At 47.3% G+C, this 17,889-nt stretch overlaps 2 protein-coding genes across 13 annotated transcripts in view; one reads left to right on the top strand and one right to left on the bottom strand.

The window, feature by feature from the left end:
- Positions 1-593: 593 nt before the first annotated feature.
- On the bottom strand, positions 594-13,054 carry SPACA9 (sperm acrosome associated 9). 10 transcript variants are annotated; one of them, XM_007527876.2, is made up of 6 exons: positions 12,806-13,054; positions 12,221-12,351; positions 6,213-6,393; positions 2,603-2,805; positions 1,399-1,546; positions 594-666 (listed from the first exon to the last, which is right to left on the bottom strand). In XM_007527876.2, the coding sequence occupies exons 3-6, from the start codon at positions 6,360-6,362 to the stop codon at positions 655-657; spliced, it is 513 nt and encodes a 170-aa protein (XP_007527938.1). In that variant the 5' UTR covers positions 6,363-6,393; positions 12,221-12,351; positions 12,806-13,054; the 3' UTR covers positions 594-654. The 10 variants fall into 10 exon arrangements, with proteins under 10 accessions (XP_007527938.1, XP_060056437.1, XP_060056435.1 ...); XM_060200454.1 differs by having other exon boundaries at positions 594-1,546; positions 12,789-13,054; XM_060200452.1 differs by having other exon boundaries at positions 594-1,546.
- Positions 13,055-13,150: 96 nt separating this feature from the next.
- Positions 13,151-17,889, top strand: part of AK8 (adenylate kinase 8) — a 180,191-nt gene continuing 175,452 nt past the window's right edge. Inside the window, exons 1-2 of one of the 3 annotated variants that reach the window (XM_060200450.1) lie at positions 13,151-13,599; positions 17,748-17,832. In XM_060200450.1, the coding sequence (XP_060056433.1) occupies positions 13,516-13,599; positions 17,748-17,832 (169 nt within the window). In that variant the 5' untranslated portion in view covers positions 13,151-13,515. Of the gene's footprint in view, positions 13,600-15,257; positions 15,350-17,747; positions 17,833-17,889 lie in introns of those variants that run through there. The other 2 variants (XM_007527888.2, XM_060200451.1) reach the window with 2 other exon arrangements.

Here is a 17,889-nt window from a genome sequence, read left to right as displayed (position 1 = left end):
CTCCTGGGAGCAGGAGCCGCCCTAGGTCTCATGCAGCCCTTTTGGTAGAGCCCAGTTGACGTCTGAGTTACGGCTTCCAGACTGCAAATTGTGCCAAGGAAAACATGCAAGACAGTCTATAGTCTCCTGCACACCAGCAGGTATTTGGAAACAGGCGGGAAAGTACCTTAAGAATGAGAGTAGTCACCATGTCCTTACAGTCACCTGCTTGGGACATGCTGGGAAAAGACCATGGCTAAAGAACACTGGTTGCAATGTGCTTTTCAACTGCATTTAGCTGCTTGCCCTGGAAATTGGTACACTGCCATCTTTAATGGCAGTAGCTCTTTTGAAACAAAAGACAGGAAGGTGTCAGGTTTTAGTTTGGTTTGGAAAACTCAGATGGTCTTGTCTGACTTAGTGTCTATTGGTCTGGCCTTGTGTGGGTCTCTGGCATGAATCTCTTTGAAACAGTGTTTTTGGAGGTGGGTATACTAACTATAGTGGTTGTTCTTTGCAAAGTGATTTTTCTTGAAGCTCCTGCCCAGTGTCCTCTGCTGTCTTAGGCAAATGTAGTTTCCTTAATGGGTGAATCCCAGGGAACCAAACCAGGCTGAAAGGTGGTAGAACTCTTTATTCTTGACTGTTGCCCCCGAGGAAACAAGAATACAGAAGCTAAGTCTCCCCCTGTGAAGGGAAAAAGCAATAGTCAGACAGGACTTCTGGAAAACTCAGAAGCCAGTGACACATTTTACAACATCTGAGCCTTGATTATGCTGTGAACAGCAGATAATGGTCCTTGTCTAAGAGCCACCAAATCAGAGTTCTTCTGGTTTCTCTCCCCCAGAGGGGAAAAATGGTCTTATTTCCCTTTGGGCTTTGATTGGAGACCTAGTCAGACTTGAGGACGTTCACCATGTTGCCCCTTCATATCCTGGAGGTGGGAGCATGCAGAGAGTGGGCCTGGCAGCTGCGGGCAGGAGCTCACAGAGCACCTGGCAGGTAATGGAGCCCCTGCTGTTTACCATTGTCCCCAAGACACTCTATACCAAAAGCCACACAAAATCTGCCGCTCAGGACAGGGAAGGTTAGCAGTTAAAGAAAGAGAGGGAGAGAGGTTTGCAATTATTCAGAGTAAATTAATGGTAGAGATTGTGGGTGCCAATGAAACATGGATCAACCAGTGAAAACCAAGCACAGCATCCCATGGGATAGAATCGGTCCAGTTCTGAATTACAGTTTCCCACCAGGTGGTCTCCAGGGAGGTTTCGAGAGTTCTTTGTCTTTTCCCCTGGGATTGAAACTGTCTTTTGTAAATTGACTACACTTTGGTTTCTTTGACCAAAGCTTGGTGCCCGTGGACTGGCAAGGATAAGTGACTGTCCCAGTGGCATTGTAGTATGCCTGGGGCTCACTCACTTGCTGCAGCACTTTGCGGGGCAGCTTCTCGGAGTGGGCAATCCATTCTTTCATCAGGTCTAGGACGACAGGGATGAGGCTGACCACGCCCCCGTAGTGGTTCTTGGCCTCATCACAGCTGAGGTGGTTTACCACGTCATGAGGATATCTGTGGCATGGTAAGAGGGAACCAGGTGAGCTGGGGCCTGGGGACCTGCTGTGCTGTGACTAGTGCTTCTAGACCCCAGGCAGGGTATCCAAACCTGATCATACACCCCAGTCCCCTCAGGAGGGTTTGGGCCTGTGTTTGTACCACCCCAGGCTCTCTGTTCCTGGCAATGGGAGTCAGCAGCTTCTAGGGCTAAGAGTACCCAAGCTGTCCTGGAATGAACGGTGAGAGCTGTGGAACCCTGGCCTATAGTTCATGGAAGCCTGGATTTAGAGTTATGGAAACTTCTCTGTAAAACTTGCTGCTCAGTTCTTTTAACTCTTCCTCCTCTGAAACTCAAATGGCTTCCTTGAGAATTTGGTACACTGGGCTGTGAACTCCCTGGGGCTCACAGTCAGGAAACTACAGTGTCAGTGCTGATGCTCATGGGAGCAGGGCCCAGATAACCTGGGTTTTGTGTATGTGTATGGGGGGGGAGGTCCTGAGAATGACTGGTCTTTCCTTTGGCCTGGTGCTGGCTCCAGTGAAAGGGTTTTCTGAAAAGGTTTTGTGAAAGGTTTGTGTTCTGCATCTGTGGCCTCAGAATCACTCACTCTCTTTCTTTGTTTTTTATAGCCACCAGAGCTATTACTGGGGCTTCGTGCCAGCACTACAAATCCACTGCACCCAATGGTGGCCATTGTTCCTATTTTTATTAGATAAAATGGAGAGAAATTTAAGCGGAACCCCTACAGGTGGGAAGTCAGGGGCTCGAACCTGGGTTCTTATGCTTGGTAATATGTGCGCATAACCAGGTGAGCCACTACCTGGCCCCCTGAATCCCTCATTTTCAGTAAGACATTTTGTGGGCTCAGTCATCCCAGTACATCAGTGGATCTAAGGATTTTCTCCCTGGTAAAGTTTGAACAGTGGCCCTAAGACTCATCAGCCCAAATTTGTGTCCTTTGTGCAAAAGTCTGATCCTTACCCCCAAGACCACCCATCTCTTGCCCAGCCATCCCCTCCCCACACCGTGCATATGCTGAGGCCCCCAGAACAGGACCCACAGGGACTTACTTTGCTCTGATGTTGCTTAAGTCATTGCTGTGGCTAACAAATGTTTTGCATTTCTCAAGGAGGTTGTTGGTGATGGGGGTACCAGTGTGTACGGCTTCAAAGTGCTGGCAGAGCTTGTTCAGATCTGAGCAGATTTCCAGGAACATGAGCAGAATGCGGCGGTCTGTGGAGTTATTGCAGTGGTGTTCCATGTAGTTCTGCACCTGCAACAGTCAAGGAGACATAAGTCAAAAAGGCATCTGCCTGGTCTGCCCTCCCAGAGTCACGGGCCAGAGTCACAGCTTGGATCACTGAAGCACTACAATGTACAGGCCACTCTGTGTACAATTATCTCATACAACCCAGGCACCACATACGTACTTTATAGATCTCTATTCACCTATAGCCCATGCTCTCTGTACCTTTTAAACCTTCTTTTGAGGGGTGGGAAGACAGTATAATGGGTATACAAAAGACTTTCATTCCGGAGGCTCCGAGGCCCCAGAATTATACCCCAGTACCACCATAAGTCAGAGCTGAACAGTCCTCTGGCCTTTCTTTCTGTATCTCCCTTTATCATTGAAATAAAATAAAGATCAATTTAAAATAAATAAACCTTCCTTTGGCAGATGAATACCAGAACCTAGAGGAGTAGAGCTAACTTTTGGCATCACTGAACTAGGCAAAGCTAGCCACCTCCTTGGCTGTGAACCTGAACCCTTCACCAGTGCCCCTAAGCCAGCATCTAAAGCAAAAGAGGACTGGTCACAGACTTGCTGTGCCATTTAGAGGATCTGCTTTAAGGACTGTTGGGTTAGGTGAAAAACACTGGGGAAAAAAAGGAAATGGAGTCCTTTGCAGTGGTACCTTGTGGATTCGTGAGAGAGAAAACGGGCAAGTCAATGGTGGAATGGGGAAAAATGATTATCCATGAGAAAAAAAAAATTTCAGTCTCCTCTTCACACCATTGGCAAACACCTAGGAGGATGAAGAACTGAAATGCCCAAAACAACACTAAAATCCCATGTGAATGTGTTCTAGATGCATTATGGCAGGGGTGGGGAACCTCTTTTCTGACAAGGGCCATTTGGATATTTCAAACATTCATCAACTTAAAAAAATTAGCATTTAGGGAGTCGGGCGGTAGCACAACGGGTTAAGCACATGTGGCGCAAGGCACAAGGACCGGCGTAAGGATTCCGGTTCAAGCCCCGGGCTCTCCGCCTGCAGGGGAGTCGCTTCAAAGGTGGTGAAGCAGATCTGCAGGTGTCTATCTTTCTCTCCCCCATCTGTCTTCCCCTCTTCTCTCCATTTCTCTCTGTCCTATCTAGCAGCAGCAACAATAATAACTACAACAGTAGAACAACAAGGGCAATGAAAGGGAATAAATATTTTTTAAAAACTTTTAAAAAATGAGCATTTAACTGGATTTCAAGTCCTGCCTACAGTTGCCTTGGCATGGCTGAACCAAATCCTTTCACTTCCCACAGGTCAAATGTGCACCCCACACTAGGGAGACTTTATGACTTAAAAGTGCTAATCTACTTCCAACTCCTGGGGTGAGTGGGATGGTGGGGAGGGGAGGTGGAATCCATTCTGGGTTATGGCTTTTTCCAGAGGGACCTGTGACCACTCAGTCCTCTGGATCTGTGGTTCATCAAGGCAGGAGGCCTAACTTTGTGCTGGGGAGCAAGTGGCTCCCATCCAGAAAGGATTAACTGACCCATTTCACAGTCAAATAATTCTCATGCTCCCCATGAACCAGTGGAAGGGGTAGCACTGGCCTCCAATTCCCATATGGTGCTGCGTCCCTGCCAGTTTTTTCCTGCCACCATCAGGTGCCATTTGGTCCCTAGGGAATTTTCTCCAAATGATCTGAAATGGCTCTTTCTGTGTGGGAAGAGGCCTTTGTGCTAAGGGAGAATGTGGACAACAAGGAGGAACCTTCACTGTGCAGTAACTACAACAGTAAGCATCACTAGGCTACCTGGTGGATATTTCTGACCAAGGGAGGGCAGGGTGAGGGCTGAGAGTCAACATTTCAAAGGGAGAAGTATTCAGAATGTGGGGCCATTTGTTTACCAAAAGCCTTTATTGAGCTTAAGACCATAAACCACTCCCTGGTTCACAGGACAGGCCCGGTCACTCAGTTTGGGGTAAATTCTCTGGGGGGAGGGGAGGGTGTGGTGGTGGTAAATCAACCTAACATTTCTAGTCAAGCTCATGTGCTCCTTTCTGATACTGAAAACGTCCTGTGCCTTTGTCTTTACAGCATTAAGTGTGCTTGTCAAAAGTGCACATAAACCAGCTAGAAATCACAGATGGGTGAAGCAAGGTGAAGGCTCATACGGTTGTTCATTCTAGTTGTGGTCCAAGAGGTGGCAGAGTGGATAAGGCATTGGATTCTCAAGCATGAGGTCCCAAGTTCAGTCCCGGGCAGCACATAGATCAGAGGGATGTCTGGTTCTTTCTCTCTCTCTCCTAGCATTTCTCATAAAATAAATATTTATTTTCAAGTTAGAAAATTTTACAAAAGCTAGAAAAGAAAAATTCCAAGGTTGCTGGCATCCTGGGTTGCTATTCTCTGTGGCTTCTCAAGCATCTTTGAACCCTGGTCCCTACTCCCACCTCCTTGGTGAGCACTCAGCTGGCCTGTCCATGTACTTCCAGTGATACCTTTTGTCAGTTGAGTCTGATCTTGGCCTGTGTCCCTAAGGCTCTGTGGCACAAACCTGTGACTTTCTAGATGGCTGTTTGTTTCTGAGGCCCCCATTCATATAGAGCAAACTTGAACAGTTGCTAACCCACCAGCAGATGTAGGTGAAGCAAAGCCATTAGCCAGTGTGAGAATCGATGTGTCTGGCATGGTAAGTTTCAGACCCGGTTGGGACACAATGATTGAGACCTATGTGCCTGTCCACGGGTGCCCAGTGCTTAGCCCAGCACTTGGCAGATGATGTTGGAGGTTGCTGAGTGCCCACAGATGACTCATTAAATCACAGCCCTGGGAGGTATGCTGCCTTTCTCTTACAGATGAGGAAACGGGAGGCTAGAGAGGTGAACTACTAGTCCAAGGTGACAGAAGTGGCATATGGTAGGATCAAGACTTAATCTCTGACCAACTGGGTCTTGAGTCCACAGTTTTAAGTGCTTTGTGTTCATTCACATATTTGGTGAAGAATGAGTGAGTGAGTGCGTGAATGGATGGACGGATGGCTCATTTCCCCAGTCAGGATCCAAGTCCTGACCCTGGCACAGACATGCTTTCCTCACTAGGCCACAGTTTTTTTTGTTTGTTTGTTTTTCTGTTGCCACTGAATTTACCTGCCCAGTTGTAATGTACTTAGAACCCTCCATTTTCTCAACATTTTTAAATTTCAGAGACAGGAGAGACACCGCATTACTCTACCATTTGTGGAACTTCCTGTGAGTGCCAACCATGATGTTCTTTATGCCAGGAACTCAAACCTGCATCCTCAAGCATGGCAAAGTGTGCACTCTATCAGATGAGCTCTCTCTTCAGCCCAGTTTATTCATCTTTCAAGAAGGGGCCTGAACTCAGTATTCCCAGGAATCTCTGGGTCTCACAGGTCTCAGAGAGACTCCCCTACTGGTCTCAGCCATGACCTACCTGCCCAATACTGGAGATGGGCCGGATCTTGTCATGGGCATTCTCCCTGCAATGCTCCAAAGCTGTGATAAAGGTGAACTGTTGCTGCTGAAACAGTTTGCACTTCTGTTCGATGTTTCGAAGGGACTCTTTCACCTCATTCATAGTCATCTTGTACCCGTTTATAGGAAAAGAGGAATCTCTGGGGAGGAAGAAGAATGTGAGGTCCCAGAGATCAGACCCACAGACCCCGATTGGGGACTGGAGAGAAGAAGGCCCACAGTTCCTGGCATTGGAGCACTTCCAGAAGTTGCTTCCAACCCCTCTAAAAAGCTGCACATTTGGGAGTCGGGCAGTAGCGCAGCGGGTTAAGCGCACATGGCACAAAGCTCAAGGACCAGCGTTAAGGATCCCAGTTCTAGCCCCGGCTCTTCACCTGCAGGGGAGTCGCTTCACAGGCAGTGAAGCAGGTCTGCAGGTGTCTATCTTTCTCTCCCCCTCTCTGTCTTCCCCTCCTCTCTGCATTTCTCTCTGTCCTATCTGACAACAACAACATCAGTAACAACAATAACTACAATAAAAAGACAAGGACAACAAAAGGGAAAATAAATAAATTTATAAAAAAAAAAAAAAGCTGCACATTTGCAAAAGCTCCCCCCACTGCCCATTCCCACCAACTGTCTGTCACAGATCTGAGCCTGAGCCAAGTCCTTTCATCCTCCAAGGACACATTCAACCAAGGACAGGGATTTCTTTGTTCCTCGTTATGGGTGTACACACACGACATACATACACACACACACACACACACACACACACCCCTCTTCTGGTGTCTTCCTGTAGTGCCAGTAAACACTGGAATCAAGGATATGCCACATCACATAAAATTTGTGATTTTTGTCATTTTAGACCAAATTTCTGTAAAATATTTGCCACTTTGCAATTGGTGGGAAAGCTCAGAGGAGCCTTTAGTCAACTAAACTGACTGTCACTCCAAGAAGCTGCAGTTTCCCTGTTTTGTGCTAGACATGAGCCCTGATGCCAGGCTTGCCCATTCCCAGGGTGGGGGTCAGCCACTGGTGTCTCCTTTCTGCACTGATTTCAGGAAAGCCCCTAACTGGATGCACTCACACCTCAGGAAGTGCTCACATGGGTCCAGGCTGTCCACGGCATACAGTCTCTTCAGTGAGCAGAAATGACTGTGGGCTCTGTCCCTCCTGACATCAAATTTTGTTGAGCAGTTGCAAAATGTTCCAGCTCACCTATTCATGAAGTCTTAGAGCTGGAAGGGACTTTTGTATATCAAGGTCTCAAAGTCCTCCTACCTTGGTGCAGTGAGGGGTGGGGGAGAAAGGATGAAGCCCAGGGTGTCATAGCAACCACATGCCAGGATGCCCCCCAGCCCAGGCTTTCTGATCAGACAACTGCCCCTCCACTAAAACACCCAGTGCACAGAGTCCACCTTTAGACATGCATGTGGGAGAGTCAAGAGGCTGTGCCCAGGGAAGGCCCCAAACAGATACTGCAGTGCAAGGGGCCCAGACACATTCCAGCCTTCCCAGCGGGTCCCAGGTGACTAAAGCAAGAACAGCATTAAGCTGGGGGCACTCTTTGCTGAATCTCCCTTGGTATGCTAAGATCAGTGCAGAGCTGGAACCACACAAAAGGAAGACAAAAGGAAAGGCAAGAACAGAGCAGAAGGGGCCGGGTGGTGGCACACCTGGTTGAACACAAATATTACAGTGCACAAGGACCCATGTTCAAACCCCTAGTCCTCACCTGCAAGGAGGAAGCTTCTACAAGATGTGAAACAGTGCTGCAGATCTCTCTCCACCTCCTTTTCAACTTCTTTCTCTGTCTGTATCCAAAATGTATATTATAAATAGATAGTATTTATTTATCTATTTATCTTACATATGTGAACAGACCTGAAGAGGGTTTCTAGGGCCTGACTGAAGCAGTATATCCAAGTGACCAAGAGGGCAGGGAGATGGAGCCTAGTCCTGTGCTGGGGGCTGAAATGCAGCCAGACTGTCATAAAAGAGGAACCCAGACAATCACACCCCATAAACCTGAGTGGGTCCGCCATAAATATAATGGAGCAGGCTTTGCTAGCGGAGTCCCAACCCCCCCCCCCCAGGGCACCATAGGGCCTATGTTTACCAACAGAGCAACAGCAGTTCCAGGGGGACCTGGCAGCCTTCAGCTCCACCTTCTCCTGCCTAAAGTACACAAGTGGGAAGGGAAGCTAGGCTGTGGAGCTGCATGTGGGAGCAGGGGGCCTTCGGGCACTGTGGGGTTCTGCTGCAGTGCCCACGACATTCAGTTTACCAGGGTCAGGCTATGGAAGTGCTTTTCTTGGGCAAGATCTAAGGGGGCATCAGAAAAACTCAGCAACCAGTAAGAGAAGGCACTGCTCTAGCCTTTAAAAAAGTGAACACCAAAAAGTTCACAAAGAACAAGATATCAGAATTTTAAACAAAGACAGACTGGGGTTCAGTGCTGTGCCTTGCCATATTGGAGCCTGAGGCAAAATGGGGGGAGGGAGGGAGCAGTAATGCTGATCTTATCTTTATTTAACATTTTGATACTCCATTCGAAGTGAATTTTTGCACTAATTTTTATTTTATTTTTAATTTTTTAAAATTTATCTATTCCCTTTCGTTGCTCTTATTTTATTGTTATAGTTATTATTGTTGTTGTCACTGATGTCATTGTTGTTGGATAGGACAGAAAGAAATGGAGAGCGGAGGGGAAGACAGAGAGGGAGAAAGAGAGACACCTGCAGACCTGCTTCACCACTTGTGAAGCGACTCCCCTGCAGGTGGGGAGCTGGGGGCTCGAACCGGGATCCTTATGTCGGTCCTTGCGCTTTGTGCCACCTGGGCTTAACGCACTGCGCATTAATGCACTGCCTGACTCCCCCACTAATTTTTATTTTGAGAAAGGTTCCATTAAAGTATTATTTCTCATTCTTACTGAGGGTTTGGCTACCATTTTAGGATTTGTGTAAAGGCAACTACCTCCTCTTAGCTCAGGTTGGGCCCATACATGACTCGGAGTGAAGACCTATAGAAGTTGGAACAGTGCTTAGATGGACTCCAGGGAGGGAAGGAAATAGGAGCTTAAAGCCTCGTTTACCCCTATGATACTCTGCTGTGGATGGTGGTTAAGAGCCAAGCTCTAGAATCACACAGTCCTGGGTTCCTATTTTGGTTTCTGACACTGTTTCTTGGCCTTAGGTAAACTGGTCATCCTGTGAGTCTTGGGGCTGGAGAGAGGGGTGGGGGGAGGTCAGGGAGGGGCAGCTATCCGGTGGGGGCATCCTAGCATCACTCTCAAGCTGTGTGGTAGTGCTGAGTCACTGGAGCAATCAAACTTACCATGACTGAACAGTCCACATGAGATAAAAGGGGGAAAAAATACACAGCAGGCCTGATGGTGCACCCCAATGGAAAAGGAAGCAGAGATCACTGAGGGTTTGACTTCCCAGTGGTCAAAAGCTAGGCTTTGGTTAACCACTGGGGGTAGGACTCCAGGTTGGGTGGTAAAAATGAGGGAATATTGTGAAACAAATATGGACAATGCAAAACTCAGGGATGCAAAATGTCAGGCAAAGCTATGAGAAGAACCACTGATGGTTTCTAAGTTGGGGGGTGGGGAGGGGTGAGAAGCACTTCGAGCCTTGATGTGCCTACTCATTCATTCTACCATGCCTTTCATCCGCTAGGCACGACACTGTGCCTGCTCATTCATTCTACCATGCCTTTCATCCGCTAGACACGACACAGGCCGCTCAACTATTTAGTACTCTAAAAACCAGACATGGTTCCTGGAGGAACTTACATTTAAGAGTGAGAGCTGAACAATAAGAATTAGTGAAATGATTATTTTAGATGAGGGCAATGTGAAGGAGGCAATAACACAGGCTAAATGGGAATTCACAGGAGGTAGTTGCTATGCCAGTTGCTAAGCCTCCCTGGATAATTCATCCTGCTAATGATAGGCTATGCCATGGGGCTCTGTGGAAACCCTGGACATGCAAGTCTCAAAAATCCTCACCCCAACTCCATCAACTGGGTAGCCAGATGACTCCCCACTTGACAGCTAACAAAATTGAGGCCATGCAGTTAGGAAGTATTCCAGGATTTCCCACTCACCTCTGCTTGACTTATAAGGCTTGGGCTATTAACTTGGCTTCCTCCCACCCTCTGTCATGCTCCTCAAAGATACACAATCCAGACACCAGATTGACAGTGCTTGAGGATGAGAGGTAAGAGTCCCAAGGGCCTGAAAAAGGTCATACAATAGTCAGTCCCTTGGGTCTTGTTTCCAATCCCATGAAAATTTACCCTGTTCCTTAGTCCAAAGGTCTGGTTTTCAGGGACCTACCCTGTGTGCCGAGCTCTTTGCTACAAGTGGGCTTCCTAGGACTGCCAAGTTCTCCAGGGATAAAGTATTAACTTGGCTAGTGGCCTCAAGAGGCACTGGGAGCATAACTGAATAGGTTTTGATCCTAGCAACTTGTGACATGCATGCCAGCAATGTCACAAGAGGAGCTGTAATAAGGTATCCAAAGTGATTGTCCCTTGAACCAGAGTCACTGCAGCCAAATTATTCTAGATGAAAGGTACAGGGTGCAAAGACATCCCCATGGGGTGAAGGGGGGTGGGTGGAGGGAAAAATGATTACCCAATAGATTTTAGGCTTTAATTGATTTGTATTTTTTCCAGGCTGCTAAAGAAGATTAAATTGTGGTATGAAAAGTGCCTAGGGCTTAAAATAAATGAGGAGAAAGGCAATTCATTTCAGAAATGCCCAGGAAGCAAACTGAACCTCTCCAGTGCAAACTGCAGGCTTCGTTGTTGTGCTCTTTGTTCAGGGGTAGGCAATTTCCTTTTTTTCCCCAGCTGTCTTTGCAGTTGGGTTTGACAAGCCTACCAAGGTGCGCATGCTTTGAGGATGTACTTCTGAATCAGTTCTGAGTGGGACAGACAGAACTATAGCTCTTTCCTGTTGGAGGGCATGTATCTGTGCTAGGGGCTGGTGGCCAAGGCTTTGGCAGGGTATCAAGACACCTGATTCTAGTCCTGGCTCTACCTTTGATTTAATAAATGGCCTTGGTCACCCCCTCCCCCACCTTGGAAAAAGTGTTGGACTTGTAAATATGCAGCCCTGAATTAAGACCCCAGCATCCATATGCCAGAGTGATGATCTGGTTCTCTCATTAATGAGTAGATTCTTCAGATGACCTCACCAATGTATCCTAAACCCTCACTGCTCCAGAGCCCTAACCCACTAGGGAAAGAGAAATAGGCTGGGGTTATGGATCGACATGCCAACATCCATGCTCAGCACAGAAACAATTATGGAAGCCAGACCTTCCACCTTCTGCACCCTATAAGGAATTTTGGTCCATATTCCCACAGGGATAAAGAATAGGGAAGCTTCCAATGGAGGAGATGGGACACAGAACTCTAGTGGTGGGAACTGTATGGAATTGTACCCCTGCTATCTTATGTTAATCATTATTAAATCACTAATAAAATTTTAAGGTAGATCTTTTTTAATTTCTTTATTGGGGAATTAATGTTTTACATTTGACAGTAAATACAATGGTTTGTACATGCATAACATTTCCCAGTTTTCCATAAACAATACAACCCCCACTAGGTCTTCCATCATCCTTTTTGTACCTGTATTCAGTAGATCTTAAAAAAAAAAAAAAAAAAGAATATCCCTCCTACTGGGCCTAACTTTCGCCAAGTGTAAAATGAGGGAAATTAGAGGCTCTTGAAGGGACCTTCTGAATCTAATGGTCTACAATCAACAATCGACAAGCAAAAAGGCAAAGAAGGAGAGAAGAAGAAACGACTTGGCCAGAGACACTCAAACAGCTAGCTACTTTTCACTATCCTGATCCTCCCATGTTTCAACTGTAAAATGGAGATGAAGGCACCTGTTTCTCAGGGGTAGTGCGAAAAGTAATTGACATAACATGACTAGTGTGTTTACTCTATGCTAATTACCTCAGCTATATTAGCTCATGGATTCCTTCAACAATCCCTGCTTCACAGGAAGGAGAAGAGGAGACACACAGCTAGCAAGAGGTGGGAGTCAGGATTTGAACTCGGTGTCCTTTGTATGCCACACTATATCTCTGTAAAATACAGACTCCACAGTTTTTTTGAGAGTTCCAACAAGCAAGGTGGTCCTGGGGAAATAGCTCAACTTGTTAGAGCACGATGTTAGTATGCCTGAAATCTCAAAGTCCCATGTTCAATCTCCTGCAACACCACAAGCCAGAGCTGAGCAGTGCTCTGGTGTCTTTCTCGTTAAAATAAATTAACCTTTAAAAAAGAGAGTGAATTTTAACAAGGTAGCTCCTGCTAAGAATGGCAACAGGCAAGCTCTAGGACTTGCAATTCAGTACACAATCACTATTAGGCTGCCCAGGACCCCCTGGGGACTAACGGGTCCATTGAGCTGTTTCTCACCGTGCGTCCTGTCCCACCCTATTCCCGAGGCCCTGGCAGTGGTCCTCTCCATTCTGTGATCCCCCACCCCCACCCCGCGTCCTCTCTTTTCTGAACCCACCTCCGACCCGCATTGACCTTTCTTATCTTACAGTGGCCTTCGTCTCGCAGAGCTCCCTGAAGCTGGAGTGTCTCCGTGGGTGTCTGGGGGCCCACAAAGGGCGCAAGGCCCTTCCCACGGAAGCGAGTGGGTGGGTGGGGAGGTCTACTCAATCGGGGGTGGGGCCGCAGGACTGATTGTTACCGCGGGAGCCTAAGCAATGGGTCATGTGGCCGCCCCGCCCTCCCCTGGGCTAGGCGAGGGGGATCTGTGAGGGCTCAGAAGCCGGGAGTTTACAATGGAACGTCCCTCTTCGTTCAGGCATCCTCCCCACATCACTCCCCGCGTCTTCATCTTAAAGACGGGGCAACTCAGGAGAAGTTGCCAAGGACGGACCCAGTCACGGGGCTGTTGACTGCTCTTTGGGGAGCGTTGTCAGGTGTCTAATACGGAGTGCCCCGACCAGTGGTGCAGCTCTGATCTTAAAAGGTCTCAGGGGGAAATGTTGTAAGAGGCCCGGCTGGGGCGGTGCAGAGTGTGGAGGCTGAGTGAGTGGCGATGGAGACACGGGCCCCCACCCGGCTCAGCACCAGCCTCACTGGCCGCATGGGGTGCGGCGCACGCTGATGACACGCAATGCAGTGCCCCTGGCGACGGCAGTCTCAAGAGAGCGGCTCACGCTGATGACGCACTAGATCGGCTTCCCTAGCGACGACGGTCTCCAGGGAACAGCCTGGCTGCATCCGAGATGGACGCGACCACTGCCCCGCACCGCATCCCCCCTGAAATGCCTCAGTACGGGGAAGAGCACCATATCTTCGAAATGATGCAGGTGACCGGGGCGGCCCCGCCTGTCGCGACCCCAAGCGGCTGTCAGTGTTCGCTGGTAATCCCCACAGCTGGGAATCAGTCGTCACCCAACTTGGGCGTCTGGTTCCTCTGAGCTCCAGAGATCCCTCGGTCTGCAGACACCCTCTTCTACCTTCTTGGCGGAGCCAGGAGGGAGGAAAGGAGACAGGTCTTCCTGGCTACAGTTTTGGTCATGACTGCGGTCTACCTGGCTCAGTAGTCTGGAGCAAGTCTTTTTTTTTTCTTGTCTCAGTCCCAGTGTCTCTGTGGAAAAAAAAAAAAGTTCCAAGGGATTCATTCGGTGCAGACAATAACCAGTTAGTGTGGTTTACGAGTTTCTGGGCTCGGGAGTGTCCAGACTCAAAGTGGCAGTGCTTCCTCTGAGATGACCAATCTGAACAGCAGACTTGCTCGTTTGGACAGCAGCGTTTCCCACTCTAGCCTCTTAGGGGTAGGAGTTTCAGGCAGCTCCAAAACGCTCATCCTGGCATCCTGACCTGCTACTACCTGCATCCTGCCTGTGTGACTTAGGCAAACCATGCCTTCACTCCGCTAGGTTTCCCTTCTGCCATTTCTGGAGGTCAGGGCTTTCAAGAGTTAAGACTGGAAAGACTTTCTAACTTCTGAGAGGTCCTGAAAGCTCAAAGCGGGAGCCTAGTTTCCAGAACATGTGTCTGCTACTCAGAGTAAACCCCATCCCCAGAGGCACCAGGTGGTGAAACCTGTGTGTGTTTGGGCCTCTAACCTGCACATTTGAGAACAGACCACAGAGACTCCCATCTCCCCAGCAGACATCTGCTTCTTTTCGAAAGTGTTAACTGATAGAGTGTGAGAGAGATTCCTAAAGCCAGAAGTAGAAGTGAAGAAAATGCCTAGGCAAGTAAGAAATCCATGGATGATGGGCAGGATGGAGTCTGCTCTGGAGAATCTGTTACGAAAAGAGAAACTGGAGAACTTTCAACGCAGCCTTTCTAGTTCTTTATTATTTTTTTTATTTACCATTATTATTACGTACAGTTTCTATTTAACACTTTAAAAAATATCTCAGATCCACAGGGAGTTATAGGAATAGTACAGAGTTCTGGCACACTCTTCACCCCGCTCCCTTCAACAACATATAACGTCACTCCGGTGCTTTGTCAAATTCAGAGGATTGACACTGGTGCAATACTCTTTTTTTTTAATTTCCTTTTGTTACCCTTGTTTTATTGTTGTTGCTGTTGATGTAGTCATTGTTGGATAGGACAGAGAGAAATGGAGAGAGGAGGGGAAGACAGAGAGGGGGACAGAAAGATAGACACCTGCAGACCTGCTTCACCTCTTGTGAAGCGACTCCCCTGCAGGTGGGGAGCCCGGGGCTTGATCGGGGATCCCTATGCCAGTTCTTTGCGCCATGTGCATTTAACCCGCTATGCTACTGCCTGACTCCCTGGTGCAATACTCTTAGCTAGAAGCCAGGCTTTATTTGATTCTCATCCATTTTTGTTTGCCGTATACCTTTTGGGGTATATATATGGTTCTGTGAAATTTTATAATATGCAAAGATTCATGTAACCACTGTATTTGTTTCAGCGTAATAATTTTTATGGCAAAACTGGAGTCTTGCACATGCATGATTTCACCCTTTTTCACTCAGAGAGAAAAAAAAAGAAAAAATGACAACACAGCACCTCCCGTGTGGTACCAGGGCTCTAAAATGTATTGTGCACATGGCAAAGTAGGCATCCTACCCAGTGAGTTCTTTCTCCAACTCTAGTTATGCCCTTTCTTCCTTTCTTCCTCTCTTTCTTCCTCTTTCTTCCTTTCTCTCTCTCTCTCTCTCTCTCTCTTTCTTTCTTTCTTTCTTGCCTCCAGGGTTATTGCTGGGGTTTGGTGCCTACACTACGAATCCACTGCTCCTGGAGGCCATATTTCCCATTTTATTGCCCTTGTTGTTGTCCTTGTCCTTGTTATTGTTGCCAATGCAGTTGACTGTTGTTGGATAGGACAGAGAAATCAAGAGAGGTCGGCAGGTGTCAGTCTCCCCCCCCCCCCCCCCCCCGTCTTCCTCTCCTCTCTCCATTTCTCTCTGTCCTATATGGCAACAAAAACAATAAAAACAAGGGCAACAAAAAGGAAAATAAATAATTTTTTTTAAAAAAAAAGAACTTTCTTTTACCTCATACTAAACATTGGTCTTGAAATCATTGGCATATGTACTCATTTTATTTGCCATTAGAATTTTTGCTGGGATTTTATAATTGCACAATTCCACCATTTCTGGTGGACTACTTTTTTTTTTAGATAGAGAGATAGAGAAAAAGAGAGCTTGTTTGGGGGTTCTAGCGGGGGAGCGCAGCTACTCGTATGCCCTCAACCGAAGACCAGTCCGTCTCTATTCAGGAAAGGCCGTCCTCTTTGACCGAGCACGCAGCTTCTGGAGGGACGCACATGGAGCGGTGAGGGAGGAAGGGGACACCCGACTAGCCAGCCAGATCAGCCGAATCAACCCCCACAATCAATGGGTGACAGATGTTGCAGCCAGATGGCCCTCACATCCAAGAGGTAGAGAGAAAGAGAAACAGCATTTCTCCACTACTTGTGAAGTTTCTCTTTTGTATGGGGCACCCATGTGGTGGCAGGAGGACTGATCCTAGATCCTCAAGCATAGTAAAGTATATGTTCTACTGGGTGAGCCACCTCCTGGTCCTTGAACTAATTTTTAAATACATACTAGATACGTAACTATTGTGTTTATTTTTAAATTTTGTATAGAAAACGCTGTTCTATGCATCTATTTTGTTTATGCAGTCATTTTGAGGTAAATTTTTAAATATTAAAAATATTCATCTGGGTCTGGGGAAAACAGCATAATGGTTATCCAAAGAACTTTCAGAACTGAGGTTCCAGGTTCAATCCCCAGCACCACCATAAGCCAAAGCTGAGCAGGGCTCTGGTCTCTTTGTATCTTTCTGTATCTCTCTCTCTCATTAGAATAAAATATTTTAAAACCACTTATCTGTCTACCATCTCACTGGTGGTATACAAATAGCAATTGCATCCAACCCTACCACTTAATAGGTGGAGAAACAGAAAAGGAATTTTCTGGTAATATGTAGAGCATGTCTGGAACTTCTCACAATACAGTGCCTCTTTCTTTCTTTTTTGGTCCACACTCCCTGTGTCCCGACAGGACTATAGACCCCTCTGCTGGTCTGTAGGGGAAAAGCTGCCCCTTGTTGCATCAGTCACTGCTGTTGGCAACAGCCTGGATTATTTCCATGCTGCTTGTTCTGGAGGCACAGTGACTGCTTACCCTTGGGATTAAATGGCCAGAATTATTACAAAACCATTAAGAAATTTCCTGCTGGGGCCAAGCATTTAGCACACCTGGTAAAACACACACATTACCATTCTCAAGGACCTAAATTCCCACCTACATGGGAGGGAAGCTCCATGAGCAGTGAAGCAGTGCTTCAGGTCTCTACCTCTCTCTTTCTCTCTGTCTCCACCTTTTTTCTCAGTTTCTGTAGATATATTTCTCGTAAACTCTGTCCCACTCTGGAGGCACATAACAGTGGGAACTTTGTTGGCGGGCAGATATCTGCATTGAGTCATCTACTGAGATGTCTCAGGCAATGGGAAAGTCTATAATAATAATAATGGGGACACTTAGGGATCACCAGATCACATGATAGGATTGGCCTGGTGAGTATAATCAGGAAGACATCTTTCCTTTGAGACCTGGAGACTGAGAAAAAGAATTTTAAGCTAAGAGAATATCATTTGCTGAAGCTCTGAAACAAATAATCAGAACCAAGACACATTTTGCTGGGAATCAGAAAGGGACCCAAAGGAGAGAATCCTAGGACTGACAGCTCTAAGTCAGGATTCCACACCCACCCCACCCCATCACCACCCATCTCTCCCTCTCTTCTGGAGCCTGCCTATCAGTCTGCACAGATCACCCCTTCAGGCCTCAGTTCATGAGGACACAAGCAGATGCCAGCTGGAGCAAGGGCTGAGTTCCAAGTTAAAGGCATGTCTGGCAGGAAGCAGTGGAAAAATCAGGCCACCTCACCAGTATCCACAATGCTTAGTGTTATCTAGATAGGCTGATTTTAACCACCTGTGTTTGGCCTTTGCCCACAGACCCTGCTGGAGCAACTCCTAATCCACCAGCCCAAGGAACCCATCTCATTCATGATTGAACATTTGCAGCGAAACAATGATAATGGTGAGAAGAGTGTGTGTGTGTGTCCCCCTATCCTCCATCCCTCCTTAGTCCTGCCTC

Source organism: Erinaceus europaeus, chromosome 10 (assembly GCF_950295315.1).
Source record: "Erinaceus europaeus chromosome 10, mEriEur2.1, whole genome shotgun sequence".
NCBI classification, from domain to species: Eukaryota; Metazoa; Chordata; class Mammalia; order Eulipotyphla; family Erinaceidae; genus Erinaceus; species Erinaceus europaeus.
The sequence above is the reverse complement of the archived record's forward strand: the minus strand, read 5'-3'. Positions and strand labels throughout refer to the sequence as shown.